This window comes from Centruroides sculpturatus, unplaced genomic scaffold, assembly GCF_000671375.1.
Source record: "Centruroides sculpturatus isolate CEXI.00-Female unplaced genomic scaffold, Cexi_2.0 scaffold834, whole genome shotgun sequence".
NCBI lineage: Eukaryota > Metazoa > Arthropoda > Arachnida > Scorpiones > Buthidae > Centruroides > Centruroides sculpturatus.
The window spans coordinates 372,948-390,636 of NW_019384958.1; the positions used below are offsets into that span (position 1 = coordinate 372,948).

Here is a 17,689-nt window from a genome sequence, read left to right on the forward strand (position 1 = left end):
CCACAAGGGGCCTGACATATCCAGGACAAACCGCCTATGGGAAATTCCTGAGGTTGCTCGCCAAGTTTTTACCCTGAATTCCCCAGAGAAATAGGGTGTCGCGTTAATTGTCTCGTCCATTCTGCCGTCAATAAATCTTCAACATTTATTCTGCGTTAACGTTGACAATATTTATACATTCAACATTATCAAAATTGACTATAGTAGAAACTAATTTGTTTTATGATAAGTCACGCGCACACACCCACACACGACATTGTAAGAATTATGGAACTGACACAGAACCGAGTTCATATTTTACAGGGTCCATTACAAAATATAAATGTGCCCCTTTTCAAACATTAGCCGAACACGAGGCGAATGCATCAGCTTGGCACTCTGAGGAATCGGAGAGCCTGGTTGTGAGCCTGGCCGAATCCATGATGGGCCTGAAAAAATCTTCTTGGTGCCCACGGGACAGAGAGAATCCAAAAAACAAAATATCTTTTGTTTATATGGATGGATATTCTATATGTTGTAAATCAAGAAAATGTTTTTATATTTTATCGTGAATTTAGAAAATAAAAATCATAGAAGTCATTTACGTGCCAGTTTTATCATTAAACTATCGTAAAATAAAAGAAAATGTCTTTATTTTCCTCATAATAATTTCCTATTGTATTTTCATCAAAGAATATGTCTTGCTGAAGCTATTGTTTCTATAGAGATTATCAGTTATCGTCTAATGATCATATTTTTTTTTTTTTTCAATTATTGGCAGAGTCTTTGTTGGGCATGGGCGACTTTGTTTATTAGGTAACGTGATACGTGGGCAATCAGCGGAGAGAAGTTTCATAGAAAACCACGAAAACTCTGTCTATCCATTCGTCTTTAACATTACATTAAGAACAATCTATTTTACAAAAATAGCGTACTATAGCAACGACGTACATTAATTTTAAGAAGTGGTGTAATTCGAATTTAAATTAGCATAAGGTCGATTATAATACAATCAGTCGCATATATAAGAGAATTGTTCTCGTTGCATAACGTCTAAAGGTTAGAAATCCTAGAGTAAAATACAGTCGACCCTTTATAACACTGTTGATAATTCCGTTTTATATGAATTCCATGTTGTACGAGTCACTTAGATTTTACAAATACGTGAGCCGTTCACAGCCCAGCACACGTATTTATAGGGGGAAGCTCTCTTATTGCCCACAGAACGGAAAGAGTAAAAATCTCGGGCTTTCCACTGTCCACTTATAGTGGATGTTCCAAAGTACTGGGCTTCATCGCTCATCACCTTATCGTGCATATGGCCAAACCGCATAGCGGGTATTGTTTGGTTTGATAGGGTATGGCTTCGCAACACAAGCGCGATCTGCTAAAGGAGGCTTCTCAGAGGAAACTGGCCCTATTTAGTTGGGTAGTCAAGTGAAAAAAATCTGAAAAACTCCACGTGATCAATCCATTGGTCAGAAGCGAATATATGACAAACCACCAGTGTTTAGTGTATCTTATCTATTCGGCCACCGATGGGCTCTGATGAGTATGGAAAAAAGATCCTCTTGGTGCGCATAGAGCAGAGAAATTTAACAAATAAAGAATTCCATTAGTATCTATAAATATTTTCATATTTATTTAATGTATTTAAACAGAACCTGCTTAGTAAGCAAATTTCAAATTCTTGTTTTAGTCACACATACTCTCATTTTAAATTATTTGAAAAGTCCGCGATTGGAATTTAGTCTCAGTTACATATTTTTATTATTAAAAATTTCCTTGTTGCAACGACCGTTTTTATTCTTGTAATACATCCCAGATTTTAATGTTATTCTTCCGCATTACGTGATTCAACTTCCATGATTATTTAACATTATACTTCATACAGTAACAAAAAAATGTATATAAATGTGAATAGCTTCTTATATTTAAGTCGTTAATTTGTCTTATTTTATCACACATATATTTATTATCGCAAAATACGACGCAAAATAAAGCGTCATACGCAACGTATTTTATCATGGCGGCACACAATAGATGTAAACTGGTGGTAGCATTTTATTTCCACTTCACAAATAAACGCTTAAAACTTACATAATTAATTTTACATATAAAATATTTCCCTACAAACTGAAATACCCAGCACTAGAAGGTTTTTTTATACTATCCTTGACCTCTTAACAGTACTCTGGTTATCTGTTCATTCGATAAAGAGCACTAGCATTAAATACGTGTTTATTTAATGAAGTACATACATTTAGATCGATGAATCTTTGTATTTGAATTTATTGATTCATAAAATTAGATATTTTACAGTATTATCAATCGATTTACAACTCTTAACGAAGTCTACAAACTACCACTACCGTTAAACTATCGATCGTTAAATGACGTCAGCGGTTAATGGCCTTTGAACGTCGGCATTGACGTCATCTAACAGTGATGGTAACGGTTGATTCGTTCCAACCTCTTCAGCCAATAGTATTAAATTTTTCTGTTGTTTGAAAATGGAGGACAATGCAACAAAGAGAATCCGCAAGCCTAATTTTTCTCATTTAGAAATTGAAAGGCTGGTAAGTTGCGTCGAGGAGCGGCCATATTTAAATAATATCGAGTTAGGAAAGGTTTTTAAAACGACTCACGAAGTCAGAAATGCTTGGGAAGAAGTGGCCAAAGAAGTTAGCAGTTGTTCTTTTATTGGTCTTGTAAGAAGCGGTAGAGAAGTGCGTGATAAATGGCAGGATTTAAAATGCCGCATTAAGAAGAAAGCTTTAAATATTCATAAATTAGCCAGAAATTCGGAAGGAAAATATCCTATTCCTGAATTACTTCCCATCGATAAAAGGGTTTTGAAGTTTATTAACTGTAATAACAATATTGAAGTCGAGTGTACTGTTGAAACGATACAAGAGGTTAGTGCAATTTTATTGTATTATATGTAATTAAATAATCTTTTTAAGTTGTGCTCTTTTTATTCTTTTTGTTAACTCTTCTCAATCTGTAGGTACTGATGTCCTTTTAAAGGATTTAAAGGCCCTGTATGCAGGGTCCACCACCAGTAACCAAGTGGTTCTGTTCCCTGAACACTGGGAATTCAGTTGTGAGTTTGTGCCTCACCAGGACAGGATGGTCATGTGGAGTTTTCCAGGTTTTCTCCATATCTGTAACATCTGAATAGGGGCCTTAAAAAGACCACCCAGAAGGCATCTTCTAGGCAGATACGCCTAAGTGTTGTGTTGCCATAATTTAATAAACAAACCTGTATGCAGATGAGTAGTGAGGGATGGAGTTTGAAATATATCCAAAATGGCCACCCTCTAAAAAATTTATAGGTTTTTTTATTATTTGTTTGGATTTAATCCTGGATCCTCCAAAGCAATTGATTGCCACCTTAACCACTCGATCATCCATCATTTAACTTTTGCTATTATCAATCATCTGACTTTTTCAAGCGAAGTAGCCTTGTTACTGCTTTTACCACCTCTCTGCATCTTATTTTTTTACTCTTATATCTTTACTCTCTGTGGAAGGAAGAGATAAGGAGCTTCCTGCATCCTTCCTTATCTTTCCTTTCCATCTTCTTTTTGGCTTTTGTTATAAACTTACTTACTAATGAACATTTCTATCTTAAAAATTTTAAAAATTTAAATTTTCAGGAACCATATGAAGGAATATTGGAAAATACAGATAATGCCATTGATGTTAATTCTACCATAGTTTATTGTCAAGATTCTAATTCAGAGAATACTCTTTTAACAGAAACTCCATTTTATCATGTAAATAAACAAATTGAAGCTTATACCAGTAAGTTATTTTTTTTTCGTATAATTTTATTTATTTAATTTATAAAAATCCATTAAACATGATTAAAATCAAACATTTATCTTTTAGCTTCCAGGGATAAGAGGATAAAAAGGAAATACCAACACAGATGGGAAGTTCTAGAAGAAAAATTAGAAAAAATTTTAACTACGAATGATGATATCAAATGTAGTTTAAAGGGTATAAATGAGTCGTTAAAAAAGCTTGTAGAAATTCAAGAAAAAAGATTAGAATTTGAAATGAATACAAAAATTAAATAAATTTTATTTTCTAGTGTTGAATGGTAAATAATTTAAAAATTTACACACAATAATTTTTAAATTATGTAAGAATATTTTCATTATAACTATTCTTATGTAATCATTTCCATCAACAAGCTATTAAGGCAGAGGTGAGGAAAGTTTTTAATTAGAAGGTTGCACCCTATTTCTGAAAACTCTCATTAGTATATTCATTCAATATAATAACATACACATACAAAAAATGTACATTTAGATAGATACCTTTATTAAAAAAAAAAGGTAATAAACATACTTTATAATACAAAATTCATAACAGAAAAAATAAACTTTTACCATTTTACATTTTATCAAACTGCAGTAAAAACTACAAAGACTTGCATGCAGCCTGAAGGCAGTAGGTTATCTACTCATGAATTAAGGAGCAAATTTATTGTTTGTTATAAAGAATGACAAACAGCATTCTTGCTTGTTTTATTTACACTTTCAAATAGTAAAAAATATTTCATTTTTACTAAATTATCATACTAGGATTAAGTAAACAAACAAAGTATAAAATGCCCACCAGTAGCCAAGTGGATAAAACTACTAAATACTGGTAGTTGGTCCCAAGTTTATGCCTAGTCTATGCACTGGCTGCGTGGAGTTTTCCAGGTATTTTTTACACATAAGGACTTGTAGCTATGGGGGCTGTGAGGTGACTAAGTTCCCTCAGTTTAGTAGTGCCCATATACAGTATATATAATTCATGCTTTTGCTTTCATCACATACACTTAAGCTACTGTTATTTATTTTACACGTAAACTGTAGCTAATAAACCTGTGCTGGCTGAAAAAAAGAATACCGATCATAATTTTTCAATTTGCCTCTCTAGTCACAATGATTTATTCTTGGGTATGAAATCTAATACTACAGTTGGTGCCATTTTTCCATAGAAAGTCCTTTCCTTAGCAGATCATCTTTGTGTTGTGTTCAGTGCCGTATCTAGGCAGGTGCAACAGGTGCACCTGCACAGGGCCCACTTAGAAGGGGGCCCAAAATGCATGAAATTGTTTTATTATTTTTCCAAACTTAATTAATTAAGGGTCCTAAATGCAAATTCTTGCACAGGGCACAGGAATGGCTAGTTACGGCACTGGTTGTGTTGTCTTATCGCATCAAAACAGTCAAAGTAGAAATTGTAGTGCATAAAGTCTATAAACCAAAGGTCCATCCAAAGAAGAAAAATATATTTAAACTCATTTTTCAGTAATATATCAAATATTCTAAACAATTAAGTTACTAAAATACTGACCCTTTCAAATTACATACTAAAATACATTCACCCTATCAAAAAACAAATCTGTTAACACGTTACTAGTTTAATTTAACTATACTTGAAATATTTATATGCAATATTAACTATACAAGACAATCTTTAACTATAAAAAACTGAAAACGTACACATGTATAAATATATATATATGTCTGAGGCTTGATCAAATGGCCCTTATTATCCTCTGAGATTGAATAAATATATCTGTAAATATTTTTATGTAATTTTATTATATTTCAATTAAAGCAAATTATAATTTATTTATACTTTCTCAATATAATTTTTCGCATTGTTTAGGAATTATCACATTAAAGATATATCTTGTACAAATGATATATATACATATGCAATAGATAATTAATAAATGAACCTATTAAATTTGATGACCATATGGTTGAGGTTGTTAAGGAGTTAGCTTACTACTATGATGGACCAGGGATTAAATCTGAGTGAGCAACCCAGTCCCTCACCATTCAACCAAACTCATGATTGGTATGGAAAAAAGGCCCTCTTAATAGTGCCCATAGGATGGAAAGAAAAATATAGAATTTCTTGATTAAAAACATCATTGAATAAATGAATAAGGTGCTAACTTATTAAAAATACAATTATGCTTAAAAATTTCTCCCAATTTTAAGGTCAAATATTAAAATTTCTTTAAATATTTCGTTGATAAATAATAAAATATTTTTCTATTTTCTTGCATTTATAATAAAAAAAATGAGACTATTTTAATATAAGTTTATTTTATATCATATACAAGTGTATATTTATATCAACAACTTATATTAAATTATTTAAGAAATATTTATGTTTACATAATAATATCTTGTTTGCAAATTGTGAAACTATTCAAAATTCATTTTTAATAAAATATTTTTTATTTTAAATCACCAATAAGCTATAAAATTCAGTTCTACTAGCTAAATCTTATAGCTTAAAAGAATAGAAAAGTGTTATTTTGGTAAATAAATTTTTCATCCTCTTTAAAAAGCCAAAACAAAATCAGTTATGATAAAGTATTTGATACAATGTACTAATACTGTATTCTTTATTTTCTAATATAGAACCATTTACAAAGCAATGCAAATACTTAATCAATGAGATTATAAAGTGACTAAAATACATATTTAGATATTTAATAGCTTATTAGTAAGAGCTGTTAATAAAAGTTAATGAATGAATAAACTCAATAATTAAATATATATATAATTTTTTATTTATTTTAAGACATTGTATATTTAGAGGTTTGCTATTAATTATATGTACAGTTTTTGAACCACTTTTTATCCCCTTCCTGTTATGTACAGTACAGTAAAATGTACTTTTAGCAAACACCTCCCTTTAATTAATTATAATAGTGTAAAATTTCCATTATTATTAAATACTGGTTATTGATTATTTTTGGTATGGTATTATACAGTTTATTTCCAAGGTTAGAATCTCGGCTTTTACCATTAAACCTGGCTTGCTTAATTTTTTCCAGCTCCAATTACATCATAAAACTGGAGAGTATTATACTTCTATCCTATTTACAGCTCTGACCATAAATTGATCCTCCTATATTGCCAAATACTACTGCATTTATATAAAACTATTTTATCTAGCATTATCAATTCTGTAACAGTAAACAAAAGAATCAATATGTAAATCACTATAATTATTAGAGGAATAACTGCAATAACGCTCATTATATTCAGCCTGAAGGAATAATTGATTAAAAATGATAGCATGACAGACACACAGGATCAGTATAAGTTTTTCAAATTACAAATTTGTACATATTATCAACAGAAGTTATATTAAATGTCACGAGATATGACATTGGAAGATAATTTTAAGACATTTAACATTACAGTTTAAATGCAGTTTAGTTAATTTGTGTATTACAAATCTTGTATTTTATAAATATTTAGAAAGATCAATCAATTATAAAGTAAATTTTACCTGATTTTTCAGTTCAATGAATCCATGTTTTCCCAATTTAGGATCATAAAGAGCTTTTGGAGCATCAACTATTTCAGTTTTGAAGAATTTCTTTCCATTTTTAATAGCTCTATAAACTGTAAACAATAAGACAATCCACCCATAGAAAATTGGTAAAACCAAGAGGAGGATGCTTTGTATCAGTTGTCTGACTTCAGCCATGTCTGAAAAAAGAATTTCTAGATAACTTACTTATCTTTGTAGATATGAATTTATCAATTATTGAGTTTCTAAGTGTAGTGATATAATTAAAATTATATATTTTAAACATTTATATTAGCTGCAAATTATTTTATTTAGGGGGTGGCTCAAACGTCAATAAACTGTGTTTTGTGTTTGTGTTTGTGTTCCACACTTAATTTTAAATATGAATAATAAACTTAGTTTAAAAATATATATATATATTTTTTTACTTTCGACAGGAAAATGGTCCCTATTTAGGTATTCAGACACGTCTATCAAGAGGGGTTCCAGGATAGAGCAAGTTCTTTTTATCTGTATGTCCCTAAGTTTTCTCCAGGTCCAGGAAAAAATTTCCAGCTTCTCTTCTCTCAATGGCTCTGGTTAGACTTGTGATAAAAACCCATAAAACTCTGCATGGCCAGCCTGTTGGTGAGGCATAAACCCAAGAAAAACTATCAGTATTTACCAATGTTCAATGGTTTATCCACTTGGCTATTGATGGGTACCACAAAATGGCATAAAGAAGCTTCATTTTATGGTTAAGATTTGATGAATTCTATAAAAATCAGGTAATTATAATTTTGCAGATAATTCATTAGTGAAGACATAGGTGGTCACTTCACCACAAACATTAATATCTACATATAAACACCTTCGGCACAAGAAAACAGTGAGGTATGAGGTCTGATCACCTATGAAAAATTCCTGAATACATGATCCAATTTGAATCTGTCCTTCAGAGAAGCAGCCTGACAACTTAACTTACATGTTATATTATAAGTAAGGTAAGAAAAAACATACCTGATAATGATAATGAGTAGCAGGAATAAGGAAAATAAGTAAGCTATATATATATCATCAAGGTTACCTGTCAAAAGCAAAGAAATTAATAAGGTTAAAAATAATTTTAAATGTTAATGTGTATACAATGAATATAAAATTGTCTTAAAATCAGAATGAATTTACATAACATTTACCAAATTATGAAAACTGTTTATAGCTTTAAGAAAGCAAAAACTTTGGCTCCTTCAATTTATTGCTATAATAATAATTTTTTATTACATTCAACCTTGAATATGTTACATAAGATGATATATTATTGCCTTCAGGCACCATTTACACAGGTATTCGATAGAATGGTAATAAATTTCAAAATATAATCAAACCCTCAATATAGCGCAATCCTCACAAGCGTCAATGAATACATGTGAATGGATATTCACCATTAAATATTAAATAAATAAGCTTTCGATATCTGTTAATTTGGTTGGGATCACGGACAGTTTTATGTGAATTTCGCAACAACTCTTTGGCTTTACAATAAGAAATTCTGAAGAATGTCGTCAAATTTATGTAGAAATCTGCAGTATCTCAACCAATCAAACAGACCTGTAGATTTTGCATTGCTGATTAAATTGGATTAGATTATGGATTAAGGCAGTGCAACACATGGGCAATTAGCCAAGATGATGTTTCCCAGGAAAACTTTCCATGAGAAACTGGCTCCACCTGAAGAAAACCCGGAAAACTTTCAAGCAGCTATGCAGCTAGCCCTTGATCAGGCCAAATCTGCGACCAGTGTTCATTGTGGTGTCCTGATGGACCAGATCAAATTTATATCACCCTATCATATGACTTTTAAACTGTGTAGACTTTAGGGTCCACCAGTAACCAAGTGGTTGTGGGTTTGGCCTTGCCAACAGGCTGGCCACATGAAGCTTTCTGAGTTTTTTTCACATTTGTAACACCTAAACAAGGATCATTTCCTCTTAGAATGTCTTCCTGGGAGGCTTTTCCCTCGGAAGATTGCCCATCTGTCATGTTACCGTAAACAAATAAACAAATACTGGTCGTGGGTGTGCACCTCATCAATGTGCTTGCTACATGGAATTTTCTGGATTTACTCCACTTGCTAATACCTAAAGAGGGGCCAGTTTTCTATAGGAGGACCTTCCTGGAGCATCCCTCCTTGGCAGATCACCTTTGTGTTGCATTGCCTTAGCCCATCAATCCTGGTGTAGCCATCATTGCTTGAAACATTTCAATTTAGCACCAAACTTGATTTAGTGTTAATTTCAGATGTGTTAAATCAAAGTTTTACTGTGTAGTGAGTACATAACCAGTTAGATGGGTGATAAAGACTATTTTAGTTTGAAAATACTCATACTTGGGATCTTTCCATTCACCATTTTGAAAAATTAAATTTATGTTAAATTCAAAATTCACCTACCTTTTACTTCCGAGTAAACTGAATTATGTTTAAAATCTGAACAAAAATTACATCTTGACTGTAACAAGCATAAACATTTGTATAAGGAAAATATTAATAATGACAACCAGGAAAAATATTCAGGAAATTCTTCCAACAGCATTTAAACACAAATACAGGTATACCTCGCCTTACGTCGGTAATTGGTTCCAGGAGAACGACGTAAGTCGAATTTGCTTGTCTCTGAATCTACTTATCACTAGGCTAAACCATAAATTACCATTCCCGGTTCTGTATTTTATTTATTAATGCATTTTTAATAATATATGGGTAATAAAAATCTATTTTAAGCTTACAAACAAATAAATTTTAGTTTTTCATATAGTACAGAAAAAAGTAATCTAAATTTACGAATGCATGTACTGTAAATACAGTTCATACTTGTATATATTTTAATATGATTTTATGTGCTTTAAACGTTTTTCTAGTGATATTACGACTTCAATATTTGTAGCGGACAGACGTAAAGTCGAATAAAATGACTTAAACTTGATTTTTATTTTTCCATATACTTTTTTGACAAATGACGTATAATCGGGAACGACGTAAGTCGAGGTATGCCTGTATTTCTTTCAATTGTCATTGTTTAGTAAAAACAATGCTATTTTTAATGTTGAAATAAGAAGGAAAATGATAGCATGCAAGAAACTCATACAATTGATTCCTGGAAAAGAAAGATGAAGAGGATTGATGGATTGAGGCAACGCAACACTTGGGGGATTTCACCCAGAGGACTTCAAGTGGAAAACTGACTCCTGTTAGGTGTTAGACATGTGAAGAAAACCAGGTAAACACCACATGACCAGCTCATTAGTGGTGTGTGAACCTGCGACTAACTGCCAGTAGTATTCTGGAGTTTTATCCACTCAGTCATTGGTGGACACTGTGATAAAGCAAATCGTTGCATTTTATATCAGCTACTTTTTTTTTTCTTTTGAACTCTTTCTGTTCTATGGGCACTAAAGGGCCTTTTTAGCAAGTTCCTTATGGGTTTGATCAGGCCCACAATGGGGCAAGGCCTGACATACCTGAATTGACCATCCTACAAAAAATTCTTGGTTTTTTGACCAATCTGGATTTGATCTTGGGTTTCTTTTTTATCATTTTTTGATGTATCAATAGTTTCTTAAGGGTATTTGTATTTCAGAATGCTTTGACACTGAATGGCTCATTGTAACTGAGTCGAGCAAAAATACAGGGGAGGAGACTAACATATCCAGATCTCAAAGAAAGATCTTGTATTAAGTGTAATTTGTTTTAATTCTTGAAGCAATAACACTTTTATATATCCGTATTGTTTATATTATTTCGACCTCTGAGATTAGATTCTAGATCTGCCACTGATTTCATCTAGAATTACTACTTTTTTAGACAAGACTGATGTCCGACAACTGATACAAAGCATCCTCCTCTTGGTTTTACCAATTTTCTATGGGTGGATTGTCTTATTGTTTACAGTTTATAGAGCTATTAAAAATGGAAAGAAATTCTTCAAAACTGAAATAGTTGATGCTCCAAAAGCTCTTTATGATCCTAAATTGGGAAAACATGGATTCATTGAACTGAAAAATCAGGTAAAATTTACTTTATAGTTAATTGATCTTTCTAAATATTTATAAAATACAAGATTTGTAATACACAAATTAACTAAACTGCATTTAAACTGTAATGTTAAATGTCTTAAAATTATCTTCCAATGTCATATCTCGTGACATTTAATATAACTTCTGTTGATAATATGTACAAATTTGTAATTTGAAAAACTTATACTGATCCTGTGTGTCTGTCATGCTATCATTTTTAATCAATTATTCCTTCAGGCTGGATATAACGAGTGATATTGCAGTTATTCCTCTAATAATTATCGTGATTTACATATTGATTCTTTTGCTTACTGTTACAGAATTGATAATGCTGAATAAAATATGTTATATATGTTGTTTTTCTAGCTTTAGTTATATCATAAAACTGGAGCATATTATACTTGTATCCGATTTGCAGCTCTGACCTTGAACTGATTCTCCCATATTGGCAAACGCAATAGTATTTGCCAATATAGGATGATCAATTCAAGGTCAGAACTGTAAATCGGATACAAGTATAATACACTCCAGTTTTATATAATTGGAGCTAGAAAAACAATTAAACCTGGCAAAAATTGAGGTTTTACCCTTGGAAACAAACTGTATAATACCATTTTACATAATCTTAATAGAAAATTTGTACCCATTATTCAAGAAGGGATTTAGATGTGTGACTCTTAAGTTATTAGCATACAGAAGGCTTTTCCTTCAATCAAATTGAGGTAAAAGTGTGAGGCCCTAAACTCTTAATTGTGTAGCTTGTAAATTGGGTTCTAGATGTATTTGTTCTGTTGGTTTATTAGCACATTATTTCTTACTAGTTCCATTATAACTGTATTGTAAAATTGTATATAATTTCTGTTTGATAAATATGAATACAGATTACCGTGATTGATTAGAGACATGTAACATTTCTCAGGATAAAGTTCATTGATTAAAAATACATTTCATTAATTGTTTGATATCCAAAGGTAGACAATAAACTTGTGAGTAGTTTTTTTGACAATTTTTAGCTGTAATTATTTACAGTTTTCATGTAAACTTGAATAAAACTAAAATGAGAGGTAACCAGAAAATGAGTTAAGATCTAACTGGATATATTGTGGCGAACTCCACCCTTCACATCTTAACTGTCGTGAAAAACAAGCAATGAACCCCAGTGGTACGAGTCATCACTTCCTGGAACAAGTTCAAACTCACCCGTAATTGAGACATGTACCATATATGCGAGAAGGCAATAAACTCAGTTTTGTTACGATTTCATCTCATTCACTTTTATCACACACAGTGATGAAAATTAGAAACAATAGAAACAAAAACCCAACAATAGGTTATCAAATCTAGTTACTGTATATAGAAGAATTGTCTAAAGAGTGTTATAAGATATACAGAGAGCATTTATTTATGCTAATTTATATTGATTTACTTAAAAACAAGTCACAATATTTCATAATAAATGACTTGCTATGACATTAATATATTAATGTCATAGCGAGTCATTAATACGACTCGCTATGTAATAAATTAATATGACAGTAACATTTGATTTTGTGAATAAGTAAATGCTATTTTAGGAGTTTTGTTGTAAATACATAACAAAATCACAAAAGCACAGTGTATTGTATAGTACTTTATTAATATAGGGCTTACGTCTCCATTATGTGGAAGCTGGAGATAGAAATAAACCATTAGTATTACTCCTGCATGGCTTTCCAGATTTTTGGTACAGTTGGAGACATCAGATCCCTAGATTGGCTCAAAAATATTGGTAAGATCAGTTAAATAAATACAATTCATCTGTTTTTTATCATAAGTAATTAGCTAAACAATGGTTTTTTAGGGTAGTAGCTGTAGATTTGAGAGGATATGGAGAATCTGATCATCCTTCAGATGTGAAAGCTTACCTAATTAAAGAATTATACGAAGATGCCAACGAACTTATTACATCTTTTGGTAAGTTGATGTATTTAAATTTCACTATTTGTTAGACTAACCAATACAATAATTGACTGATTATAGGAAGAGATTCAGCTATAGTTATTGGTCACGATTGGGGTGGCATAATAGCTTGGTATCTTGCCATTTTGCATCCTGAGAAAGTTAAGAAATTAATTATCATCAATAGTCCTCATCCAAGAGCTTTTTCTTCTGTTGTAAGAAGAAGCTTGAAACAATTTCTTATGAGCTGGTAAGTGTGTTATGTAAATAAGTGTAGCTTTAATATTGTTTTAATGCGTTATTTTATCAATTCAGATTCAATTTGATTTGGATATTCTCAGTTTTTCACAATAGCATGTGTTTGTACATTGTTCCTATTCTTCATTCATTCTGGGTGATCTCATTGAGAATCAGATTCCTCTGTCATAGTTATAAGGTTTATTAAAATGTTCATTTGAACCTTATATATATGGAATAGGATTTAAGATAGGAGTCCATAGGGGTTAAGATAGACATTTAAGATGAGGTGTGGACCATCATAAATATGGAACATCATCATTGCTTATGACTTCTGCATTAAAGCCATCCACAAGGAAGGCGAGGAGAAGCAATTGCCCTTCTTGAGATTTTTTTTAAACTCTGTCCTTTGGACACTAAGAGGGTATCTGCTGGATTTGCTTTAATCTTTCTTCTTGGTTAGTAAATCAATTGGTTAGTTAGTTCATTTAATGTATTTATTTTATTCCCTTAAAGCAAAATATTTTCAACACTTGTTTCCTATCATGATTTTACAAGAGAGATTAAATTGTATGGTCCTTTTGTGTACAGGATTCTAGCCAAACAGACTTTATTGTATTATTGCTATGTGAATTTTTACATCAAAATTTGTTTGCAAAAGATACTCTTATATTTTCAAATTATATATTATGTGTATTCATTATTATTTACATCAACAGGTATATGTACTTCTTTCAATTACCATTTCTACCCGAGATTTATATTCGAGCCAACAATTTATCTACTTTATCAAAGATATATCAGGGAAAAAACAAAAACCGTTGCACTGATGAAGAACTGGAATGCTATAAACACGTGTTCTCCCAACCAGGTAAGTTTTTAATATATTTATAATATTATAAACTTATATTACAGGATGGCATAAAAGTTAGTTAGCCATTATAATGACTAAATTGCTGTCTTATTACATGCTACACTTTAACAAATTTAATTTGTGATTCAGTTGCAAAGTTTATGTGAAAATCATAAACAGTTAATTGACTTTGGGGCCACCCATATAAGTGTGTAGTTGCGTATATACATTAATGTGAGAATCTGAGAAAATCATACAAATTCTCTAACTAATTTTTATACTTTCAGGTGCACTTACTCCTCCTTTAAATTATTATAGAGCAAATTTAAAAACTGTAGATAAAAATGAAAAAGACCTAACTGGCAAAGGTAAAGTGGATACCCCAACTTTAATAGTTTGGGGTGATCGTGACATAGCATTATCAACAGATTTGGTTAAAGCTTCTATAAAACATTGCAACAATTTGAAAATAGAAATGATAGAAGGTGCTGGTCATTGGGTACATCACGAGAGACCTGAAACAGTTAACAACCATATTGAGAATTTTTTGAAAAATTAATTTTCTACATGTTGTCACATAACACTTATGTAAGGTTTTTTCTAGAATTTTGATAATGTACATTGCAAAAATATTTGTTTATTAAATTTGAATCTTTAAAAGTGTCTTGTCTTTATTGATTTTTTCCCTATAAATATGATTCAATTCTGTAAGCACTAAGAATGCCTTTTCCAGTGTTCATCATGGGTTCATCCAGGCCTACAATGAATGTTATCAGGTAGTGTTTTTTTTTTTTTTTTTAATACTCTTTCCACCTCTTTCTTATAGCAGGCCCACAATGGGGCAACCTGGTGATGAGGGACGGGGGCTTGACATATCCAAATGGACCACTCCCCGAAAAATTTCTGGGGGTTCCTTGACCCACCTGGATTCGATCCCCCAGAACGGTAGGCTGCCACCTTGAAGGGTCGGCCATCCAGTCTAGTATCTGTATTAGGTACTGTATTTCCTGCGGATGCGCAGTTTTCTGGCTTAAAGTGTCATGGGGTATATTCTGCATCCTTTTCATATAGCGCCATCTGTTAGCAAAAAATAAATGCTAATTGTTGTTGGTTTGTTGATATATTTTTGATTTTCGGATTGTTGGTAATAGATTGTGACAATACCGCCAAATAACTTAATGCATGCCTAAAGGCATCATCACTATAGAATCACATTAAAAAGTTATCCCTTTCGACGAATATCAGGGTCTGTCTACAGGAGAGTTTTTTAGTTTCATTGTTATAAATACTCAGGCCAATAATTGCACATTTTAGTTACTATGGCCATTGTTTTTATCACACTTTATCAATTCCACACCCCTCAAAAACCTGAGTACGCTGGGCACACGTCGCTACTTAATCTGTATACTGTATATAAAAATGTTGGTTTGTCCTTTACACAAAACTTTATTCTTAAACTGATTTGGACCAAAGTTTGTATGAGCATTACTTAGACTCTAGAATCGACATTAAGCTATACAGTTCCAAAAAATATTGAATTAATTTCATTATTATCAATTAATTTCGGCCTACATCTGACTTGCTACCGGTACATGTAGCGCCATCTATTGGCAAATAATTTTTAAAATAATTAAATTAAATTCATACAAAGAAAAATATAATTTAAAAAGCAAATATTATTTATATTCACTTAATTACTGCAACAATGATATATTTTGGAACGAGCAATTATTTATTGTGACGTCGTCACAATGCCGGGCTGCAATTTTTAATCATATTTTTAATTTATTTAAGTTAAAATTTATGCTCTCTACCTCAGATTAGTAGTGTATGTCCTGTATCTTATCCTGGCATTAACACTTTCGAATCCACGCACGTGAGTGCTACGTGCTACCAATCGCAGTAATGTTATAATGCTTCTATTGGATGATTTTTGAGAGCAGAGGCGAGTAAGCAGCTATTTATTTGTTGTTCACTCCTTTTTTCAGTATATGCACTGTTACTTTTCACTCTCATTGTTGTGGAAAATCTGCCATCTTTTGGCTTTCGTCATCTGTACAGGGGGAAGCCATCGTCTCCGGTTTCAGTTTCTGCTTTAATTAAATTCGCGAGGATATTTCTTGATACACTTTCTATCTTTCGTGCAAGCTGAATTTGGATTAATTGGCCCACATGGTCCAAGAATCACATGTTCTTTTACAACGTCAAACAAAACGGGATCTTCTTCGGCGTTTGGAAACTCCGTCGAAATTATGCTGTTAATTTGAGTCTAGTAAACTTTTTCTTTAAATTGTGAAAACCATATAAGTAATATAGTTTTCTATATATAACAGGGCCCACCAATGGCCAAGCGGTCTTCGTACACTGAACACTGGGAGTTCGGTCGTGGGTTCGCTCCTTGCTCGGACGGGCTGGCCACGTGGAGTTTTCCGGGTCTTCTCCACGCCTGTAACCCTTAAATACAGACCAGTTTCCCTTAAAAAGACCCCCTGGAAGGCAGCGCCCAAGTGTTGCGTTGCCATAACTATACCAAACTATATATAACAGGTATAAATATAGTAATATATATTCTAAATTTTCAAATGGCTATTAATATGCCTCAAAACCAAACTTATCATAACCACCACAAATGACTTTTAAAGTGACATTAGGAATTATCTGGTGAAATCATTCTTTTTCCATTTCCCTTCCTTCTTTTCAGTGAACATCACACTGAATCCAGTGCCTTAACTAGTAGTCATCCCTGTGCCCTGTGCAAAGAATTTGCATTTAGGCCCCTTAATTAATTAGGTTTGGGAAAATAATAAAACAAATGCATGCATTTTGGACCCCCCTTCCAAGTAGACCCCGTTACGGCACTGCGGATATCAACAGATCCACTCATTCATAGTGTGGTAGCAGCAAAAGCTCATAATTTCTTAAAAATACATCTTTTGAAGAAATGTTTTAGATAAAAGTTTGTTTGCTTTTGATGTAGAATCATAACATACAATAAAAAATGGGGGGATTCACATTTAAGAAAATGAAGTTGAACCCATTTTTTATCGATTGCTGCAACATCTATGATGAAACCGATAGTCCCATCTTGTGGTTCCTTGAAGTGTAATACAGTAGAACCTCGAAAACTCGTCCCTCGATAACTTAGCACTCCGGATAACTGGTCTATACCTTGGCAGGGCGAAAAAATCCTTAGTTAATTAATTTTCATTATAGACAGCTTTATAAAAGTATAAAAGCTCTCATAAAGTATTTTTCTGAGGTCTGTCTTATCAGGTAAAT

The 17,689-nt window shown here is 32.1% G+C and overlaps 2 protein-coding genes and 1 long non-coding RNA gene across 4 annotated transcripts; 2 read left to right on the top strand and 1 right to left on the bottom strand.

Annotated features, from left to right (window-relative positions):
- Nucleotides 1-319: 319 nt before the first annotated feature.
- LOC111632406 lies at nt 320-5,945 on the top strand. Of its 2 annotated transcripts, none has more exons than XR_002757854.1 (3): nt 320-2,897; nt 2,990-3,789; nt 3,877-3,998. XR_002757854.1 is itself a non-coding variant. In XM_023376819.1 (3 exons), the coding sequence occupies exons 1-3, from the start codon at nt 2,493-2,495 to the stop codon at nt 4,065-4,067; spliced, it is 744 nt and encodes a 247-aa protein (XP_023232587.1). In that variant the 5' UTR covers nt 323-2,492; the 3' UTR covers nt 4,068-5,945. The 2 variants fall into 2 exon arrangements, 1 of the variants encoding a protein (XP_023232587.1); XM_023376819.1 differs by having other exon boundaries at nt 323-2,897; nt 3,642-3,789; nt 3,877-5,945.
- Nucleotides 5,946-7,173: 1,228 nt separating this feature from the next.
- LOC111632398 lies at nt 7,174-9,948 on the bottom strand. The gene is made up of 3 exons (XR_002757852.1): nt 9,761-9,948; nt 8,332-8,398; nt 7,174-7,511 (listed from the first exon to the last, which is right to left on the bottom strand). It is a non-coding gene; the product is annotated as an uncharacterized LOC111632398 (long non-coding RNA).
- A 489-nt stretch (nt 9,949-10,437) lies between these two features.
- On the top strand, nt 10,438-15,057 carry LOC111632392 (epoxide hydrolase 4-like). The gene is made up of 7 exons (XM_023376807.1): nt 10,438-10,539; nt 11,125-11,373; nt 13,026-13,150; nt 13,223-13,335; nt 13,402-13,570; nt 14,277-14,428; nt 14,698-15,057. Exons 1-7 carry the CDS (start codon nt 10,438-10,440, stop codon nt 14,967-14,969), a joined length of 1,182 nt encoding a protein of 393 aa, XP_023232575.1. The 3' UTR covers nt 14,970-15,057.
- Nucleotides 15,058-17,689: the final 2,632 nt, after the last annotated feature.